The sequence below is a fragment of the Pagrus major genome, chromosome 1, assembly GCF_040436345.1.
Source record: "Pagrus major chromosome 1, Pma_NU_1.0".
Classification (NCBI taxonomy): domain Eukaryota; kingdom Metazoa; phylum Chordata; class Actinopteri; order Spariformes; family Sparidae; genus Pagrus; species Pagrus major.
In genome coordinates, this window is record NC_133215.1 from 18,962,672 (window position 1) to 18,982,662 (window position 19,991).

Below are 19,991 nucleotides of genomic sequence, written 5' to 3' on the forward strand. Positions count from 1 at the left end.
CGATACCATGGAATAATATGGGCCTGGAGTGTGTCTAATGAGAACCAGTGTTTGGAAATTGCCTCTATATGGTGAGATCAAGCTGTCTTAATATAGCAGCAGTGACTTTGAAAGAGATGTCATTCTGCCACGAGGTACAAAACGCTTCAGGCGCATCAAAAAGTGACACCCAACCCCAGATCCTGAGCATGTGTGCATGCGTGAATGTGGGCGTGCTTGTTTCACAGACTCACCTTTTTGTTCCACTTCTGCACGAGCCATATGCAAAGGATTTGAAGGAAGAGAAAAAGAGAAAGAGATAGAGACAAGAGACAAAAATAGATTAATGATGCAATAATAAGGAAATCATGATAATACAATCTCAGATCTCCATAATCGTTCTCATATTTCATCCTAACCTTGTGAGAGTGCCAGGATGCTCTCCATGTGTGATTGGTAATAACATTACGTAAGCGTCTGAGGAGACTGCACTGCAACGGGGAAGCTATCTGACAGTAATGCGTCTCACATATGTCACACACACATACACACATATGGGGGAACGGAGACACACGCGTGCCATGCAGACGGAGGGGGGAGAGGAGCAATGAACGAGCATGACACAACATGGGAAAACACACAATTCATGGCATTCATTGTGCTGCTATCCCCAGAGCAGGACAAAACACAGCAATAGAAAATGACCTGAGATAATGAGCTCTTTAATGTATGCTAATAGCAACAGAGCAATGAAAACCAGAAAATTGATTTGATTACTGGGATAGCATTTCAGTGGACCAGCCAAAACTGCCACATTAAAATGCTTTCTGATGCACAGTGGGTGAGCGAATGCTTTGTGTATGTCACCTACTCTGTGCGACTCTGTGTACGAGTGCGCAATCATTTGTGTGTGGAGGTGGCAGCATACTGAATGTGCCGGTTCTCTTCAACCCCAACACCAATTCCCTGTCTATTATATTCAAAGCTTTATCCTCCGAGCTTCGACGGAGGGTTGCTCGTGTCGGCCCCGCAATGAAATGTGCACACTTGCTCGAAACCTCTTAAACATATGAATCCCATTCCACCGTTCTCCCGGGGGTGGGGTGGGGGGGGACTGAGTGGAATGTGAACATGGCAGAAACCTAATCCTGCAGGCTGTGCCCTTGTGTCTTCAGAGACCGTTAGAGACCTGCTGAATGGAACTGGTCCCCCGGGAGGAGAAGCGAGGGAGAGGAGAGGAGAGGAGAGGAGAGGAGAGGAGAGGAGAGGAGAGGAGAGGAGAGGAGAGGAGAGAGACAAGGCTGAATCCTCAAAGGGAAAACATTTGGAAGGACTTCCGGATGGCACATGTTTATATATAGCATCTGTGCACTACATATTGCACATGCATAAATTCTTTAACACATAGAACTCATCACCAACCGCAAGAGATACACAAACACATGTGACACACAAACACACAGACGTACGCCCCCACACACAAGCAGCCATTAAATCCTAGCCTCATGAAAAATGCATGGTAACTAGTGCGGCTTCGCACAACTCCCGATAAATAAGCAATCTCTGGAAGGAGATCGTGTTAAACCTAAAACAAGTGTGTGAATACGCATGTGTGCACGTCTGAGTGTGTGTGTGTGTGTGTGTGTGTGTGTGTCTATGCCGTTAGGCAAATGGTTCACCACAAGGAAGCAGTTCCCTTGTGTGAAAAGCTGGGAAAAGAAAGCAGATAGTGTGTCTGTGCAGGGCGGTGTGCGCGATGGAACGACAGATATTGATGCTGGAAACACACACACAGATTTAAACAATACAAAGAGGCACACTGTGGTTGAGAAGACGGGGATTAATGACAGCGAACAACAAGGACTTCACATCACCTGAGTCTGGTATATACAACCTCCCAGACACAAAGGAAAACACGCCGAGTTCAAGGTTGCTGGCAACTAATAGATTTCAAATGAAAAAGCGCGGCGGCAACAAGTACACCAAATGGCACGCAAAATGTCAAACAAATGTCATTCAATTTGTGTTGCTGCTCGTTGTTTCACTAGATTACCGGATGCCTCTGTTGGTGACCTCATTGTGAGATTATTTTTTGCGAGGCACCGCTGTTTTTTAATCTCCATGACAAGGGTAAGAAATGAACGCTTTTCACGCATCGCAGTCATTCATCTTTCAGCGAGCGGAATTTAACTGAGCGAATGTTGTAGGGTGGTGAGACAATCGTCGAAAGGTTTTCTCAAGGTGAGCTCAAGCATGCAAGATAATGCCCAAGATGAGGGGTCTTTTGTGATTTTTGTGAGAAGAAGCGAAGAAATGCAGATGACAAACTTGCCAGAGTGTCCTTGTTTCCATGAAAACATCAACAAAAACGCATCGTCTCTCAATCTTTCTCTCACAATCGAATTCTGCAGAGGTGTGGCATGTTTTTATCTACCCAGTATCTGTGACTGATCATTTGCAAAATCACTTAGACTGCACAATTGAAGAGTTAGTTCTGCAGCTCCCCCCCCCCCAAAAAAAACCTGCTCATTTATTCCTAGCAATGCTTTGAATGAATATTAGAAAACAAAAGCAGAACAATAACACTAACTATGTTCTGCTGTGAGACTGTGTCGCCTGTCTGCTTTCACATTCATTAAAAATCATCTAAATATTCATTAATATCTGCGCTGGTATCTTCTAAATTTTTCAGAAACGTCTCTAATCACACGAACAGCTCTGACACTGCACCTCGGATGCCTCCTCTGTCTTCCCCACTCTCCATTTCCTTTCCATTTCTATTTCTCACACACGGAAGCAGTGTTAACCTGACTGTGCTGCAGTGTAAAGATAATTAGCATTTTTATTGAAAGCATATGGTTTATTAAGGAGGTATTCGTCTAGGAGGAAACTCAGTGTGTGTGTGCTTATGTGTGTGTATTCGCGTGTGCCCCTGCAGACGAGTGGCGACAGCAGCCTCACCACTATTATCTCTGATCTCCAATCAGCTCAGCCGGGCTGAAGCCCAAGGTCATTTGTGGACACGGCCCTTTTCTTTTTCTCTCTGCATTATTCTATTCTTCCTCTCTGTCCTCTCATCCTCACCTGCCATTCTCTCTCGTCATTTCATGCTGTGCCTTTCTCACCGCTCGTTCTCCCCGTCGCGTCCTCGCTTCCCCACAACCCAAACCCTGTCCACCTCTCACACTGTGTCTTTTATCAGTTAATTCGTTCTTTCTGTTCCTCGTCTGCTGGCCTCGTCTAACCTATTCCTCTCTATCTCTGTCTCAGCTGTCGCTCTCTCGCTCCCTCGCTCTGGCTCTCTCCTTCTGTCTCCTTGGTTCCTTTCCATCTTCCCTCGCCCTCTCTCTGGGAAACACAAAATCGCCTGCATATGTGCACACAAGTACTGTACAGTATCCTGTACATGCAGACAGAGAGAGGTGCGCACACACGTACAGCTCTTCGCATGTTATCATGATGAAGTTATTCCAAGGGTCCAATCTGACAGAAGTCTTTAATTGGACAAACAAGAAGGTGATTTTATCTTTTAATTAGCTTTCCTACTGAGCCAAGTTCTATTGTCTAAAATAGACTGCATGGGTATTGCATAACATATCACTGGCTTTTCTGATTAATACACTAAATGTGGTAGTAGGCTAATTGCTTCATAGCGACTGTTGGAGAGCCAGGGTCTTCTGCAAGAAGATGAGGAAATGGATAGACATAATCCCAAGTGTTGCCGGCTTTTTCATAAATGGCTGGCCATGAATGAAACAATACAAATCATCATATATCTTTTTCTGCAGCAAGGCGTTTTTGTAGAGATTAAATGTATCCGTGTGTGAGAGAGCCGCCTTGGAGAAGCAATTTGTACAGTAGTGCACTAATGTATGGATATTTATAGTCCGCCTGCAGTGCTATGAGCAAGTATACACAGGTGGCTAATTACTGCCAAAGCTAGCTGGCTAGTTTGGCACATGACTGCCACACACTCATACCACAGAGAGCCAGGGAGAGAAAGCGAGAGAGCACTTGATTTTAGTTTTGGGAAAAAGCCAGAAACCTGCAGTGCAGGGAGGAGAGATGAAGAGCTGTGAAGGTAGTGCAAGCCAAAAATCCTCAAGAAAAAAAAAGAAAGGAGGGGAGGTGGAGGGGCAAAATTTCCCTGAAAACTGAACCGCACATAATTTAATTACCTGTTTTACAACCCACTTTGAGATTTGTTTACAATATCTATTTCTAGCGGGAAACATAGCAGCTCAACTTCAACAGCAGCGTTCAGGAAAAGTGCCTCCACAATATGAAGTGGTGTCTCTTCGGAGCTCAGCTCATTTTCTTTGCACGCAATCAGTTTCTGATTAGCAACACCTGGCCTCAGAGGTGATAGGCAGGGGTCAGGGGCCTCATTACTCAAACTTCCTAATTCTGAAATTCTGTCTTATCTCAGTTTAGGATGACATTTGCAGTAGGAGCAGTAGCAGTTATTTTGGTGTTACAGAAACATGGAAAAACAGGAAATGAATCCTATCTAATCTTAGGATAGGAATTTAGCTATTACAGAACCATCCTAACTGAAGAATTTTGTAATTTAGGAATTATAAAGCATAAATCCTGGACTGAATTAAAAATAACTTCCAAAAATGGCAGCACCGCTGTTGTTAGATCTGTATGACATTGATAATAATGACACAGAAATGTTATCATTGATGAGCTACTCAAATCGTATGATGACCCCTTACATTTCCTGAGACAGCTGCCTTGGAGAAGTCATTCATAAATGTAATAATAGTTTTATATTGACTGCCAAAGCGATTGATTCTCAATTTAATCTACATTTTATGTCCAGCTCTGGAGAGGCCTACTAAAAGGCATGGGGCTCTACCAATGGTTGTACAGATCAAAAATGCAGTATGGTTGGAACTACTGTTTATTTTCATTATTGATAAATCTACTGAGATTTTTACAATTGTTTAAATAATTCAGTAAGTCTGTGTAATGTCAAGTTGTTGCAGTTCTTAAATGAAGGAAGCCATTGTCTCGTGTACATTTTAAACACAGATTGAGGCATGACAGAACAGGTTTACAGTTCAAGTTAGGATTTCTTAAGATAAGGCACCAGATCTGAGGTAGGACAGGACACAGCCATGGGTTTAATAATTGCTAATATTTTTGCTATCTTTGAAACGATAGGAACAAAAGGATAGGACGAGCTGTTAAATTTCTGAAATGAGTCCCCAGAAGTTCACACTCACCAACCAGCATTACCAGTGTGCCTAAAACTGCAGGACACCTACTTGAGTTATGGACACCCTTTGATGTTAGCTATTTGAGAGCACTAAAACCAAACCTGCCTTCAAATATAAATATGATGATTTGTTGAACTTGCAGCTTGTGAGTGTTTTAGGAATAGCGACAGTTTGAGTAAACACCGTCATATATTTCAGAAAACAAGCCTCCTTCATCGATCCATCTTGATTTACAGCAACATTTTGGGAATATATCATCACTTAATGTCTTACAAAACATATCTTTCACAACAACGCTGCTGACAACATTGATTTGCTACGTCCAGCATGCCAGCTTGATCGTAGATGCCTGCATCTCTGGCCTGAATGTCAACGAATGGGAGTATCTCTGTCTTTGGTTCAGACATGATTACGCCTTTCAGAGAAAATGGATTTCTTAAATATTTGAAGGATGCGATGCGGGGGCTCTGTGAAGGGTCCAGAGCTTGAGGTGTTCACAAACAAAACAATATAAAAAGTGTGGATCCATGGGCTCATTTCACCTTCATTCAAATTGTGTGTGCATATTTTTCTCTGGAACGTTGTGCAACATTTTCTATGGCTAAACACACCCACAGGAGCCAGGTAGTGTATCAGCGCGCTACCTGATCCAGCCTGAACACTTAGTCAGAACACGGAAACTGCTAATGTACTGTCAAAGGCTCTCTCTCTATCTATCTCTCTCTACAAAGCTGCATCTCTCTTTCTCCTCTATCTTATTCTCCAATGCGCCATCTCTCTCTCTCTCTCTCTCTCTCTCTCTCTCTCTCTCTCTCTCTCTCTCTCTGTCCCTCCCTTTGTTAGCTGAGCTCTCTAATGACTTTGGTTTCAGATGCTGTCTATTTTTCGCGGGTGGAGGGGGGGAAACGTTACCCTGACGAACTCATTCTTTATCAGATCTGCACGCAACTCATCTCCCTTTGCACTCCCTTTGTCGTTCCGAGTTCTTTACTGTGATTAATCTAGGAAATAAGTAGCGCAGTGTTTTCAAGCAGGCTTGCAGTTATAACAACGCTAAAGACAGGACATGCAGACAAGTTTCAAGTGAATGGATGGGACGAGAGTGGAAACACACACGCTGACACACACCCTGTTTTGATGCATGTCTGTGTGTGGCGTGCATGCACGTGCGCGTGCACTCGGTGGGACATTAAGCAGGTATCAGGTTGTGTTTCCATCTGCTCCAGAGAGGGCTCTGATAGTCCTATTATTTAATCTGCTGGTCATTCTAGACGCCAGGCAAGAGCCGTTTACCCAGACATAATTGAATGCTTCAGTGTGGGAGATCACCTTGGCCGTCTGTATGGACCGCTGCGCCAAAGCTGCACACTCAGACCGCGACGGACTAAGATTTGTGAAGCACTAAAATCTCAAATTCAAAATATTTTGTATTTTGTTGGACATACACTTTTTGTATTGAGGGAAATACAAACAGAATTTTAATATTGACAGTATTAATGAGGTAATAATACAAACTTAGAAAGATTTATTTTTTCCATAATTGAATAAACAAGCTGTTGAACACTGTTTGAAGCTAGAAAGGTGGCAGGGTCCGCCACATTTAAACAAAGTAACACAGTATGAAGCCGTGTTGTCCTTCAAGGTCAGTTTGTTTATTTAGTTTGTTTAGGATTAAAAAACTAGTCAATAAAGATATTTCTCCTCTGATTAAAACTACTCCCCCAAAACTACGTAGTGCACCTTTAAGTGAAAGCTAATTTGACCTTTTTTAAAAAGAACTGGCAATAATTTGAAACAAGGTAGTTTACCCACAATAAGATTTCACTTCAAAAGTCTTCAAAAACAACTCAGTTCAGTCGACTTTTTTGGCAAAAGTAAGATGTACAGACAAGACTAAATGGAGTTTTTTGGCTGTAAATAAATCCCTACTGTATCTTATCTTAACTCCAACTCTGAATGTCCTCCGCTCTTTCATGGCCTCCACCGCAGAGAAATTTGTAGCGAACAAAACATGTCAACAACAAGATATACAGCACTTCGTTTGTACAAAAATAGACACGTTTTCATTTTACAACGCCCACACTGCTTCAAGAATCTACGTTTATGTGAGTTGTACAAAGGAAAGCATCTATCAAGGTCGAATCATATTAATAACAAAAACTGATTACTATCTACTTCCATCTGAGAGTTATGTTTGGAATCTGTCAGAAATGTAGGTTTATTAATGGACTGAAAAAGTTGTGTATTTTCTACTCCATTCAGTGCTTTCACTTTATACTTACTGAGTATTATGTCCTCTTTCATTGCATTGTAAATGTACTATAATTTCAGAATATGACACTATATTTTTTTAAATACCAAGTGAGTGTTCACCTGCTCGTCTCTCTTCAGGTTTTTCACTCAAGTTGTGGCAAGAATCAAATATGACAACTATGTGAACAAAGACAATGTGAATGCCTCATGATAGAAAAGTAACTAGTGGGAGGCAGCACAGAGGGAGTCACTTTAGATTTAGCATCTTTCATGAAACAGACACAGAAGTTGCATTTTAGCATTGCCTTCAAATTTGGAATGTAGTGTGAAATAAACATCAAGGACAAATAGACGTCTTTAATCCACTGAGTCTGCACCCTGAACCCTTATGCATTTATTATGCAGTGAGCCGTAACCTAGATTTTGGGCAAACTACACACAAAAACAAAAAATTCAAAAAAGGTCCACAGTTGTTTGCGACCGTGAATGTTTCACTCCAGTGAATTCGACCTCCCAGTCTGTTATCATATGGTCAAAGGTCATATCACCATCTGTCATCGCTGGAGCACGTCCTTCCTTCCTCGGACTTTCCCAGCAAGTGTTGTCATCATAGTTACCCTTAATAACTTTCTCTGGAACTCATATTGCTGATGTTCATCTTGGATTCAAACTGAATGATGTATTGTTGTTAATAAGTCAGTATGAAACACTGCAAGCTTTCCACAATTGCTTGTCTTTCACTAATCTAACGAGAAATATTAATTGACATCTTGAGATTAGATTATTTTGATGTTTCATTCACATTTCATTCAGTCATTCACAATATGTGGATGAATCATGTTAGAGGAAACGCAGTATACTCCAGGGCTCAACAATAAGGATTGCCTGATTGCCTGAGACAAATAAAATACCAAGTATGAGTTTATGAGCTAAAGTGCAAGTAACATTTCAATTATCCTTGAAAGAGGTGTTGGGTGGCAATGAATTATGTGGGCGAAACTCCTACTATGTCTTGCGCCGAGTTTGAGAGCAAGGCGAAAATGTTAAACATGACAATTAACTTTAGTCTTTGTTGTTGATTACAGCAAATAAATAGAAACATTTGTTTAAAGGGAAATGTAGAAATGGACTTTGGGCAAGTATATTTCTGACCCACTTACAGATATTAAAGGTGCAATATGTAAGAATTCTCCCCCTGTCAAGATCATTCTCAAAACAAATATGGGGCAGCATATCACTAGAGTAATCACTAACCACTGCTACCTATAGCTGCTCAGGCTAGTTAGCTCAGTTAGCCATGCAGCTAGCGGTCCAGACTGGGAGCTCAGAGCACCAGGGAAGTGTTAGACCAGGACTGGACAGAGCTACCTGATTAGCATGCTAACTTCAGTAGATATCTCTGTTAATTTTTGAATGTTTTCAACAAAACTTCTTGCATATTGCACCTTAAATGTTAAACCCTGCAGTCAAAGATAAGACTTGCAGCAGTGCTATTGTAGAGATAAGAGGTCACAAAATGTTAAAATACTTATCAAAAAGGAAAGGGTAGTACTTACTGTAGGGGACGCACTCATATTGGACTTCCAAGTATTTGTATGTGCCAGGGCAGGGGTCAGGGAAGACATCAGGCCCAGCCACTACCGCACACTGGGTACGGTTGTTGCATCTACATAGGGAGGAGATGGCAGATATGTTATAAGTTGAACACAGATCTGTAGATATATTCCAACACCCACTGAAAAACACACACTTTGAAGTCCAGAGTGCGTGATGTAATATATATTGAGATATATTATATCCACTCATGAAATCACTACTTTCACCCTGACACTCAAGAGTCATTCTGTGTTGAAGGACCCTTTAGATTGATACAAGAGCAGACAATATGTCCTCACTGGTACACCTGGAGTGAATAGTACACTAATGGAATCATTGAGTTCAGTCGTATACAAGGTGGTCGACAATGGCTACTGAAGAGCTGCTGTGCACTTGTGGTGCTTGTATGTGTGGATGTGTGTGTGTGTGTGTGTGTGTGTGTGTGTGTGTGTGTGTGTGTGTGTGTGTGCAGCAGTGAGAACAATAACCTATGGCTTTAAGAGTATTTTGCCCCAGACTCCAGATAATTAATTTGAATTATCAGGGGGGCCCTCTCCTCTGACACACAAAAAGTAAGTATTCCTCACTCTTATTAACTCCGGTTAGGAAAGGCTGCACTTTGTACATTTACTACTGTATGTGCCTGTGAGGGTTTCTGTTTGCATTCATGTAGGTGAGCTGCTACATGACATTTATGTGTAAGTGTTTGTAATTAAACACGCCAAGGCCAGCGAGGCAACCAAAGATGATTTGTCGGGGATGTTTGTACCGTACCCCATATATTATCCTGATAGATGCACGTAATAACATAAAATGCTATCCCACGTTGAAGTGCCACTTTATCTCAATGACGCTTGCTGCTTTGAATAAATTATTAGAAAAACGTGAATGAAAAAATATCACATGCAAGAGAACGGACACGGAATGCATAAGGCGAAAAGGTCTACTTTACGAAGGCATTTCTCTTCTCATCTGAATATTTTCTTTCAATTAGTACAACTGTTCTTTCCCTCTCCGCACACCTGTCAAACAGGTGACATTCACATTAAAAACATCCAGATTCTCGCATTGAGATATTTTTTTAATGAGCGTGCCATCCCCCTTAAGTCTCTTTTCTTACAGTATCATTCAACAGTTTGCATAATGAAATATGCATGAGAGCTAATTTAATTTTTTAGTTCAATATTCACATACAACACAGAGGACTAATGCGGGCTGCATAACCGCTTGCTGTGACGTATTTTGGTGTCTATTGCTGACCGGTGCTCGAGGGAGGGGTTACTGCAGTTTGAAAGGTTTCAAACTCAATGTGTTGCAATGTCTGTCATATTCTAATAACAATACCCGCCAGTCTTCTCTCCTCTCTCCCTCCTTTTTTCTCGCCTCTCTGCCTTTTAATTTCTTGCCCCGGTGCTTTCATCATCGGTCACCTGTCATCAGTGCAAGTTGTGGACCGGGAGGGAGAGGGGACACAAACTGACACGCCGCCACAACTTTGCTCACAACGCCCGCCAATCGACACGACCGGCTGGACCACAGTGGTGAATCAGAGTGCAGAGCTCTGTTTAATGACTTCCAAAACAGTCCAGTGGTGATGATGTCATCACACCGGGAGATGGAAATTAGAGCTACAGCAAAATGTCAGCATTTTACATTTCCTTCGTTCAAATTTGTACGTGTCATATCAACATTTCTATAATACGTGTCATATCGTGTTCACTTTGCATGTATATGAGCTGACTTTCATGTCACAGCTGGGTGAGACGGCTGTCGAGTCAGAAACAACAAGCGTGAAATCAATGGATGTTTTTAACAAGACTTTGGGACTTTTCCCAGTCGTGTTTGTGGCGACAAAACCAGATATTTTAAGCCAACGCATGATCTTTCTTTAACCCTGACAAAGTGATTTTATGCCTCAACGAGTCAAAACCGGGTGTTTTTTCAGAAGACCTGGAGATATTTCCAGCCGTTTTTCTGGCAACCAAAACTGGCTATTTTTCACATGAAGTTGGACCATTTCCCTCCATTATCATGGCAACCAAAACAGGTATTTTAAGCCAAACCCGGATGTTTTCCTAACCCTAACCAAGTTTTATTGTGCCTAAGTAAAGCATAAGCATGGCATTCTGACAGGAAAGCAATATTAAAATTCAACCTAAACAAACGTTTGCGACTTAAGTAATAATAATGTCCAGTTTAAACTTATCTGTGGCAAAGATTTACTCTGGTGATTGGGTTGCAACCTAACCAGACCATAAGCAGTGTTGTCGAAAACCGAACCTTTAAAGTTGCAACATAAAGAAATATAAAGTTTCCACATATCCTCGGTTTGCAGAAATGTACATTATTTTTCAGGTGATTGAGTCGGTTTCCTTCAAAACTTTGTGCTCAAAAGTGCTGCCACAGGAGTACGTGCAGGATTAATTATTTCAAACTTTTAAAAACCTTAACACCAACAAACTCCTGGAGCTTATAAAAATGTCTCATCCCTAAAGAGGAGGGGAATAAAATCCAACTAACACAAAAAAGATGCAAGTGAACTGGCCAGTGAAGCCACATGACATCATAAAAGTCACTGCACAAAGCCAGCAGAATGCACAAGGAACTGAAAAACAACATATTAAAAAAAAGTGCAGAGAACAGGCAGTGTAGAAGAAACAAAGTTGCAAATATGTTGGAAGAGAGCAAAAGGAAGGAAGAAAATGTAGGTTTTTTCACTAGCTGTGGGTGTGTGTGTGTTTCTACTTTATGATACTGCAAAAAAAAAAATCTGGGGACTTTCACGGCTGAGTCATAAAGCACTGAAGGTTATTGACTGGTATTTTAAATAAAAGGGTATAGAGCAAAGATTTGACAATCTCTTGCGCGCTCTATCTCTCTGCTATCGTTCTCTGTCTATTTTTGTCTGCATTACCTTTCTTTTTCTTCTCCCCACACTCTCTAAGCCCAGATAATAAACTAATTTCTTTCTCAGCCTTTGTCTTCATCCTTCCCGCCAAGGAGTTATTCCTCTCCGTTCCTCCTCCTTTGTCTCTCATTCCGACTTGTCTTGTTTTTTTTTCTTTGTCTTTGTCTGTTTATCTGTCTTAAACCCACTTAGCTGCAGTTTCCCAAGTCACACCCAGATATATGTGGTAGGCCTCTTATTGCTGGCTTCTCTCTCTGTCTGTCCTCTCTCCCTCCTTAATATCTTTCTCATTCCTGCCTCCCTCAGGGCATCATCTCCAGCCTCCCTCTGTTTCTCTCTCGATCCCTCCATCCTTAGTAAAGCCTGTGCTGACGTCACCATTCTGTCTGAGCCAGTAGTCTGAGTCAGATTCAGAAAAGAGTCCCTTATGTCCCCACTACCTCCAATCTCCTTCGCTTTTTTCCCTCTCTTTCTCTCTGCCAACGTGTTTATCCGGCAGCCGAACAAAACATAAAAACATCAGCAAAAATTCACAATTCATGTCCTCTCTTCATTCTGACCCAGGATGAATGTAGATGCAAAACATGCGTACACACACACACACACACACACACCTTTGCAACACATTGCTTCCCTTCCTCATTCTTTCAAATAGCTCAATATTTTTAAGCGTGTGGTTTTCTCAGTGTTGGCAGAAAAGCTCCTTTTTTTAATTAGCATGACCACATCAAAACAAGGCAGTGGCCTGGATACCGCCTTGCCTGCTGGCTTTCTTCCCCGCAACGTGCAACACACACATACTCACAGACACACAAACAAACTCTCCGCTAACAAAGCCGAGCTGTGGCAGGCAGGGGAAGAGAAAGCTGCGATGCTGCAGTGGGTGCTGCTGTTGTTATTGTCTCTGATGTTTTTCACTTTGTTTGGCAGACCTCCCTTCACTCCGTCTCTGTCTCTCTGTCTCTATCCCTCATATAAACATAACTGACTGACTGATGATTTGATGAGGCTGACGCTGGCTGACGGCACGCGCGCGTGTGTGTGGGTGTGTGTGCATATCCGAGCAGATGTAAAAAGGGAATAAATATTTGTGTGCGTGTGTCTGCCTGCATGTGTGTGTGCTTGAGTGCAGATGTGTTGAAGAACTATATAATTACAGAGCAAGTGAGAGCTGGGAACTAATCCTCATGAGTTGAAAGAGGTGTCTGAGAGTGAGTGACGCACAAAGCCTCGGCACAGTCTTCTGGAATCAACATTCCAATACAGTCAAAGCCCTCCGCAACACCGTCTGAGTCATCTCCAACATGCTTAGCACATACAAACTTTCTGGAAAGTTGTCAGAATATCGAAAAACTCAAAACCCCACAAAGACATACACGAATAGCAGATTGTGCTGCTTGAAAACATACAGATTTCTAGAAGACTGGCAGAGCATCTGTAAAGGACCAATCATAATGTTTGTATGCAATAACCCTGCACATACAACATATTTTGATATAGTTTGTAGGGTGGTAATGTATTAGTTGACCATGTAAATGAATCTTTGTGAACTGAGCTTTGAGCTAGCTCTTGTGAAGTGTGACCTTGAATAGCACGGGCTGTCACGGTGATTCTGTCTAGACATTTACAGACAAACGTTTGGACATTGATACATATTGAACTGCTACATTATGCAAAATTGCGCTACCTTTAAAAATAAACGTGAATACTTTACATTCAGTTTAAGGCTCAGTATCACAGGACACTCTCACATGTGGTTGACGTATTAACCCTCCGATTAATGACCAACTTGCCCAACCATCTGAGCTACAACCAATAAAGCAACATTTCCTCAGGTCATGTGATAACAAGTGAACCAACCCTGTGACAACTGAGGAACATTTTCACGTGCTGATGAAAGCTCCACATAAAGATGGTGCTTGAGTTAAGAACATTTTGTCAAACTATTCACAGAGAGATTCAGCGTTCATCTTCATGAGTAATTCTATACAAATAAATGTTTGCAGTCATGAGGTCAAGTTAAGCAGGAGTTCAGTGTTTGAGCAGGAGCATCTGGGCCGTTTGTCAAAAGTGAAAAACAGATAATATCAGTTCATTTGACTACCATCCTTATCTAACACATGAAGTGACCCACATGACATACTGCTGAAAAGGCTCTGCTCCAAGCTTGTATTTACAATGCAATGAATCACATTTTATAGTGATACGGCTCTGCACCTCTCAGTGATGCAAAAATGTCAATGATTAAAGAGAGTCTTAAATCTGAATTTACTTCAATTCTGCTTACTATAAAAGCTACTGAATATGTTTTCACTGACTTTTTTGAAACCACTAAAATTCAAAAAGAGAGCTGCAACATGTCTCGTAGCTGCTTCTCTGAATTTCTTTTTGGCTTCTCTTTTCACACCAGTAGGAACACTGAAGGTTCAGATTATTGAGAAATCTCTTGGGAGAGCTCCCTCTGAGAGTTGTGCGATGGCCGGAACATGCAATATGGACATAATGTCGCAATTTGATTTTCTCCCACACTCTGAGGCAAGTTGCAGGAAACAGACTGGAATAACATTTTCTGCTTTCGAGCACTGGAGTCATACATAAACCCAGAAAGAGACAATGAGACTACGGAAGAAATAGTGGGGATGGCAGTTTTTAATGAGGGAGTGGAAGTAGGTGTTGAAATGTTACACTTTTTTTGCAGAGGAAAACATTTCAGACACACACATTGTTCCAAACGTATTTGTCAGTACATGTCTGGAGGGGGTCTTTAATCGAGATTTGTAAAATCTCATAATTGCTGTCTAAAGTTTAGAGACCCTTCGAGATGATTTCTCTGAATGTAAATTACATAAATCCCACATATTTCCTCCACTGTCACTTACTGTCACTTGATGTTACTGCAGTTTGATAGGAACTAAGAAAATACATTCAGCCTGCATGTAGTTCCACAAACAATTAGATTAAACACAATGCAAGAATTATTGCTAGATATTACCACTATATATTGAAACTGTCTTAATAAACATAATATGCATAAACTGTCTTAGTCGTCTAAATAATCCTTACAAATAGACTGAATACAGTATAGTAAAAATTAGCCGAATAATATTTCCTATTGTGTAACACTGTCTGAAAAGAAATCAAATTAAAATCTGCAAATGGGGAAAAATTAAAGCAGAGGGAGTTGAGCAGTTGGAGGGGAATAAAATAAAAGACAGTTTGTGAAAATAACAAAAGGAAGTGGGAGAGATGATTTCACAGGGCTCTTTATGTCCTGCGGGAGTTCAGGAAACCCATTTGACAGCAGACAGAGCACAGTTACTGTATCTCGCTACAGGATAAAAAGCTGTTAGGCCGGCCATACACTCTCCCCACCTCTCTCTCTCTCTCTTTCTCTCTCTCTCTCACACACACACACACACACGGCACATATAAGATTCTGCTCCTACTGGCCTCGTTTCTGCTTTATTAGCTCCCTGATGTGGTTATACACACATATACAGTAGTGCTGTTTGCAGATGGACAAACGGAGTGATGGGAATGGATGTCGAACAGGAGGAGGAACTGTGGAAGGATGCAGAGGACCTGTAAGTAATTGAAGTGATGCAGGGAGTGTGATTGACAGAGGTAAGAGAGAGGGAACAAGAGACAGGTGTCTGTGTGTGTGTTTGCGTGAGGAAGTCTGTATATACGTCTACCATGGGGAAGCAGAAGCAGATGCATCACATCCTGTGCCAGCACCACCACGCCGCACTTATAAAGAAATGACAGATCCGTCTCTCTCTCTTTCTCCCACACACTTACACACACGTACACACACACAAACACTGACACACTCCTCTGCGGTCCCTGAATGCGTTTCTGTCAGCGCTCGAACAGCCTGTCAGACAAGCCACAGGTAAAATAATGTTGTTTTCCCTACTGGGAAAAAGCTTTGAAATGTGTTACATTATTAATATTTGGCTGGAGGATGTCACTCTCTCCCATTTTTCTCCAATTCTTTCCCAGTGTGTCAAGTGTCACTATTGACATTTAACATGCAATATATGCTGTGTATACCACGGATATTATATGTGCTGTATCCAATATGTAGCCTCTGTCAAACAAACTGCACCACCCTCAGTACCTCCCCTGGCATTCATGTGCATTCACTTTGGGAGCCACTCAAGTCCACCACTCATGTCAAGTGTACTTGAAGAGTAAATGAAATTTTGATCCTGAAGCCAACAAACTGCAGTCAAGTCAAAGAAAATTGGTTGCTTGGACTGACAATTTTGGTGAGCAGATAAAAGGTTTTTTTCAAGGTTAAAACCATAATGTCTCTAACAATGTTAAATCCTAAACGTTAATTCAGCCTTTAGAATTCGCCCATTTTTTTTTTTGGTGATAATGAATCATATTTCATGAGAAGTAAAAAGTGCTCAACAATATTGTATGTCTTATCATACACAGAGGCACACACATAACGCTAACACAAACACCATTATGGCCTCTTTCTTGCTTGCAGGCTCACGGCCAAGTAGTTTTTGAGCTCCGCCATCTCTCCTCTCCTCCCTTCTCCTCTTCCTCTGGTAACCATGGCAACTTCCACGTCGTCCGATTCCAGGACACACTCGGGGAGTCGTCCTCTTGATTCCACCTAGCAACATTCCTGTGCTGACATCCCCGTGTTTCTCTCTGCCTTACAATTTGTGTGTCCGTGTTTGTGTGTGTGAGTGTGTGTGTGTGTGCATTTCTCTATGTGACACCTCTTTCTCCACAGTTTAATCCAAGACCACCTGCTTGCACAAACTCCAAATCCTCCTAAAAGCTAAAAGACGAGTAGCGTTTCAGACAGCTGGGCTGTCTGTCCTGGTTGGGTAAAAGCAGAGAAGCGTGCGAGACGCCATCGCCGCCAAGACGACGGAGCCACGCCACACCGAGATACTGTCTTCTAGGATTTAGTCAGCCCTCACCTCATGATGCACACAAAAAGAGCATGCTGTTGTGCGTGCGCGTGTATGTGCATTTGCTGGGGGGATGAGGAGTGCCGCTCCATGTGTCCTGGTCTGGTTTTGCGCTTCAGTGCCAATGTCAAAGTATCAAGTCAGTGTGGAAGTCAAGTCACTGTCTACATGCCAGCGTGTCTGAGGCACTGACTCACATGGATGTGTCAGGCTGTGTGTGTGTGTGTGTGTGTGTGTGTGTGGAATGGAAAGAGGGAGTGTGTGTGATGTCTAGACCATTCTCAAACCATTCTCAGGCAGCCATGTAGCTTAGGTGCTCGGTGAAGCATGATAACTAAGGTTAGCAGAGCTGTGGCGACAGGAGAGAAGGGTCAGACAGTGGAGGCTCTGACATGTGGAAATACAGAGGTTTTGGGAGAGCAGCACAGCTGTCAGTCAGGGTGAGGGCATATCAGTGTGTGAGTGGGTGGTTGGAGAATGCAGCTATGTGTAAGGGACAATAATAAATGTGTTGATGGGATTACAAAGGAGCCTTAGCGTCCATGCTGTCACATAGCTGAAGGAAAGTCACTGTATATGTGATTCAGGACTGACTGTATGCCAGAATCTGTCCATCTTTAAGTGTATCTTTACTTCTGAGTTCTCCCTATCTTTATGTGGGGGTGTGTGTGTTTGTGTGTGTGTGTATGCGCGTGTGTGTACATATGCATGCATGTGTGTGGGCCCTAATTACCGCACTGAGCAAGGGTGACAGTCGGGCCCCAAGGGTGCCGCAGGCCATCTCCTGTAAGCGTGGTGACTATATGAGGGTGGCAGCACGCGCACACACATGCACAGACAGACACATACACCAACACACACTCACACACACACATTAAGTAGGACATTTCCAGATATGACCTCATTCAGTGGGATGCAGGATAGTTAATGGAGGGAGAAGAGAGGAAGAGTGAACAGATAAAGACAGAAAAAGTCAGAGCCGGATATTCTAACCAGATAGAATTGTAAATATCCTGGTGAGTCCACCGCTGCAAGACATCACACACACACACACAAAACACACAGTAGTCACAGCTTCCATTGCCTCAGTGCAAAACTTCAATTTAGCAGATAATATTGTTTTTGTACTTAGAGTCACTGGGCTGGAATAATGATCAAAAATCTAAGATTTATGTAAGGTTTAGAGCATTTATTCATTATCTGTCCTGCCTCTCTCTCCTTCTCCTTCTGTGTTTGCAGAGATGGATTAGGCTCAAATGGAGAAGACAGATGAAGTGCAGGTATGCCTGATAAAAAAAAAAAAAGCTGCCAGACTGCATGGCATAGTTCACTGGTTACACAGTCTTGGACTGCAGCACATGGCTAGCACTAGATTGCAGTCTTTGATTCAAGTGGTTTTCTATAATTCAGAGAGTCAAAGGAAAAGAACTTCAGAGGCTTCTTTACAGTCTCCCGCGTGAATGGTTCAAACGTGCGCGCACACTCGCTGACACACATACGCGCATACAAAAGCATGCGACTATAGATGCATGTATTCGCACACATGCACATTCACACAAACGTGTGCACACACTAGCACACTAGCCTGGTGCTTTGAAGGCTGAGACTCAGTTCTAAAGAGACAGGCTGCCAGAAGAAGTTGACCGAGCTCGGGAACTGATGAGCAACTCCCTCAATTTCTCTGTTTGTGTATGTGCGGGCAAGAGAGTGTGTGAGCATGCATGCTTGAGCAAGTAAGAATGCTCATGAATGCATGCATGTTCATTGGTGTGTGTGCACACAGGGCTGGCGCACGGTTGTGGATTTATAGCAACCGTGCACCTATGTTCCCTGGGGCTAATGAAGGCTGCGGCTTAATCGACAGACTCGAGATGTCTCTGGTGTTCAATCCTGGTGCCTATGGTCAAGATTGGGCCAAAATATAGAATACATTCTTTAAAATAAAGGCAGCATGCTGAACCCCATAAGCCCCTGCACTGCAGGCTCAACCCCACCTTTCCCCTGGGCTAGGGAAAGAAAAAAGTGAGTGGAATAACAGGAAAAGGCGATGAAAACTAAAACAGATGGCAAAGGAGAGAGGAAAAGTGACAGTTAGGGTGAGAAGCAGGGGGTGAGAAGCAATTTGAGGTTTGAGAAGAGGGAAGAAAAAAAATCCGGAAATGGAGTGACAAAAGCTGAGATATCAAGAGAGTGGCAGATAGGAGAATAATAGATGAAGTATTTTGTTATTTAACACTTCCAAAAGCAAGTGAGAGATGGCGAGCGGAAGGGAAGGGGGAACAACTCCCTACCCTTGTCTTTCTTGTCAAAGTGCTTTCCCTTTGTGTTGAGGGACTTCTTGAGGAGGGATGGGAAGGGAGAGAAGAAAGGGAGGGAAATAGAGAGGAAGTGAGAAGAGAGAAAGAAAGGGAGAAGGGCAAACAAGGGGACAAGGTGGGAGAGGCAGTATGGAGGTGTCAGGGGGAACGTCTGTTTGAAGTCCAGAAGCAATTTTCTAACATGGTAGATGTGGCAGAGGTAGCAAAACAGAGTTTGTGTGCCTGTGTGCACCTTCTACACATTCTCCAGAGCGTCCACACTCGCAACCTCGAGTATGTGCGTGAGATGGAGAGAGAGAGAATGAGAGCGAGCGTGCTGAAAGGTGCTCGGTCCATGAAGCACTCAAGTATCAGTAAGGGACAAGGAGAGCATTGTGAAGTATCTCCGTAGAAGCCATTGAGTCACTTTTATGTCTGTAGATTGCTATAACTTGCAGGCATTCCACCATTTTGGCTTGCAACTCCTCTCCCTGCTCAGAATTGAACAACCCAAACCTTCAAATGCTTGTGTTGTCCTGATATAACTCTCCCCAGCGACGCTTTAATGTACACTCAAACGAACCACACCCTGGCTGTAGCCAACACGGCTACTTTGAAAAAAACAATGAGATTGATCCCGATTTCTAGGAAAACACATAAAGGGTGCAGAGGAGGGACAAGTGGGATGAGCATAATGAAACAATAAAAACTGGAATAATATGCACATTCTCTTAAATGAAATAAAATTGGATTAGCTGCAACGGACCTTTAAACAAAGAATGCTCAG

The 19,991-nt window shown here is 42.5% G+C and overlaps 1 protein-coding gene across 1 annotated transcript in view; it reads right to left on the reverse strand.

Moving 5' to 3' along the window:
- The window catches only part of adgrl3.1 (adhesion G protein-coupled receptor L3.1), a 91,045-nt gene that overhangs the window by 60,301 nt on the left and 10,753 nt on the right, over positions 1-19,991 (reverse strand). Inside the window, exons 3-4 of the mRNA XM_073465839.1 lie at positions 9,017-9,126; positions 234-248 (exon numbers count right to left, since the gene is read on the reverse strand). Of these exons, the coding sequence (XP_073321940.1) occupies positions 234-248; positions 9,017-9,126 (125 nt within the window). The remainder of the gene's footprint in view (positions 1-233; positions 249-9,016; positions 9,127-19,991) is intronic.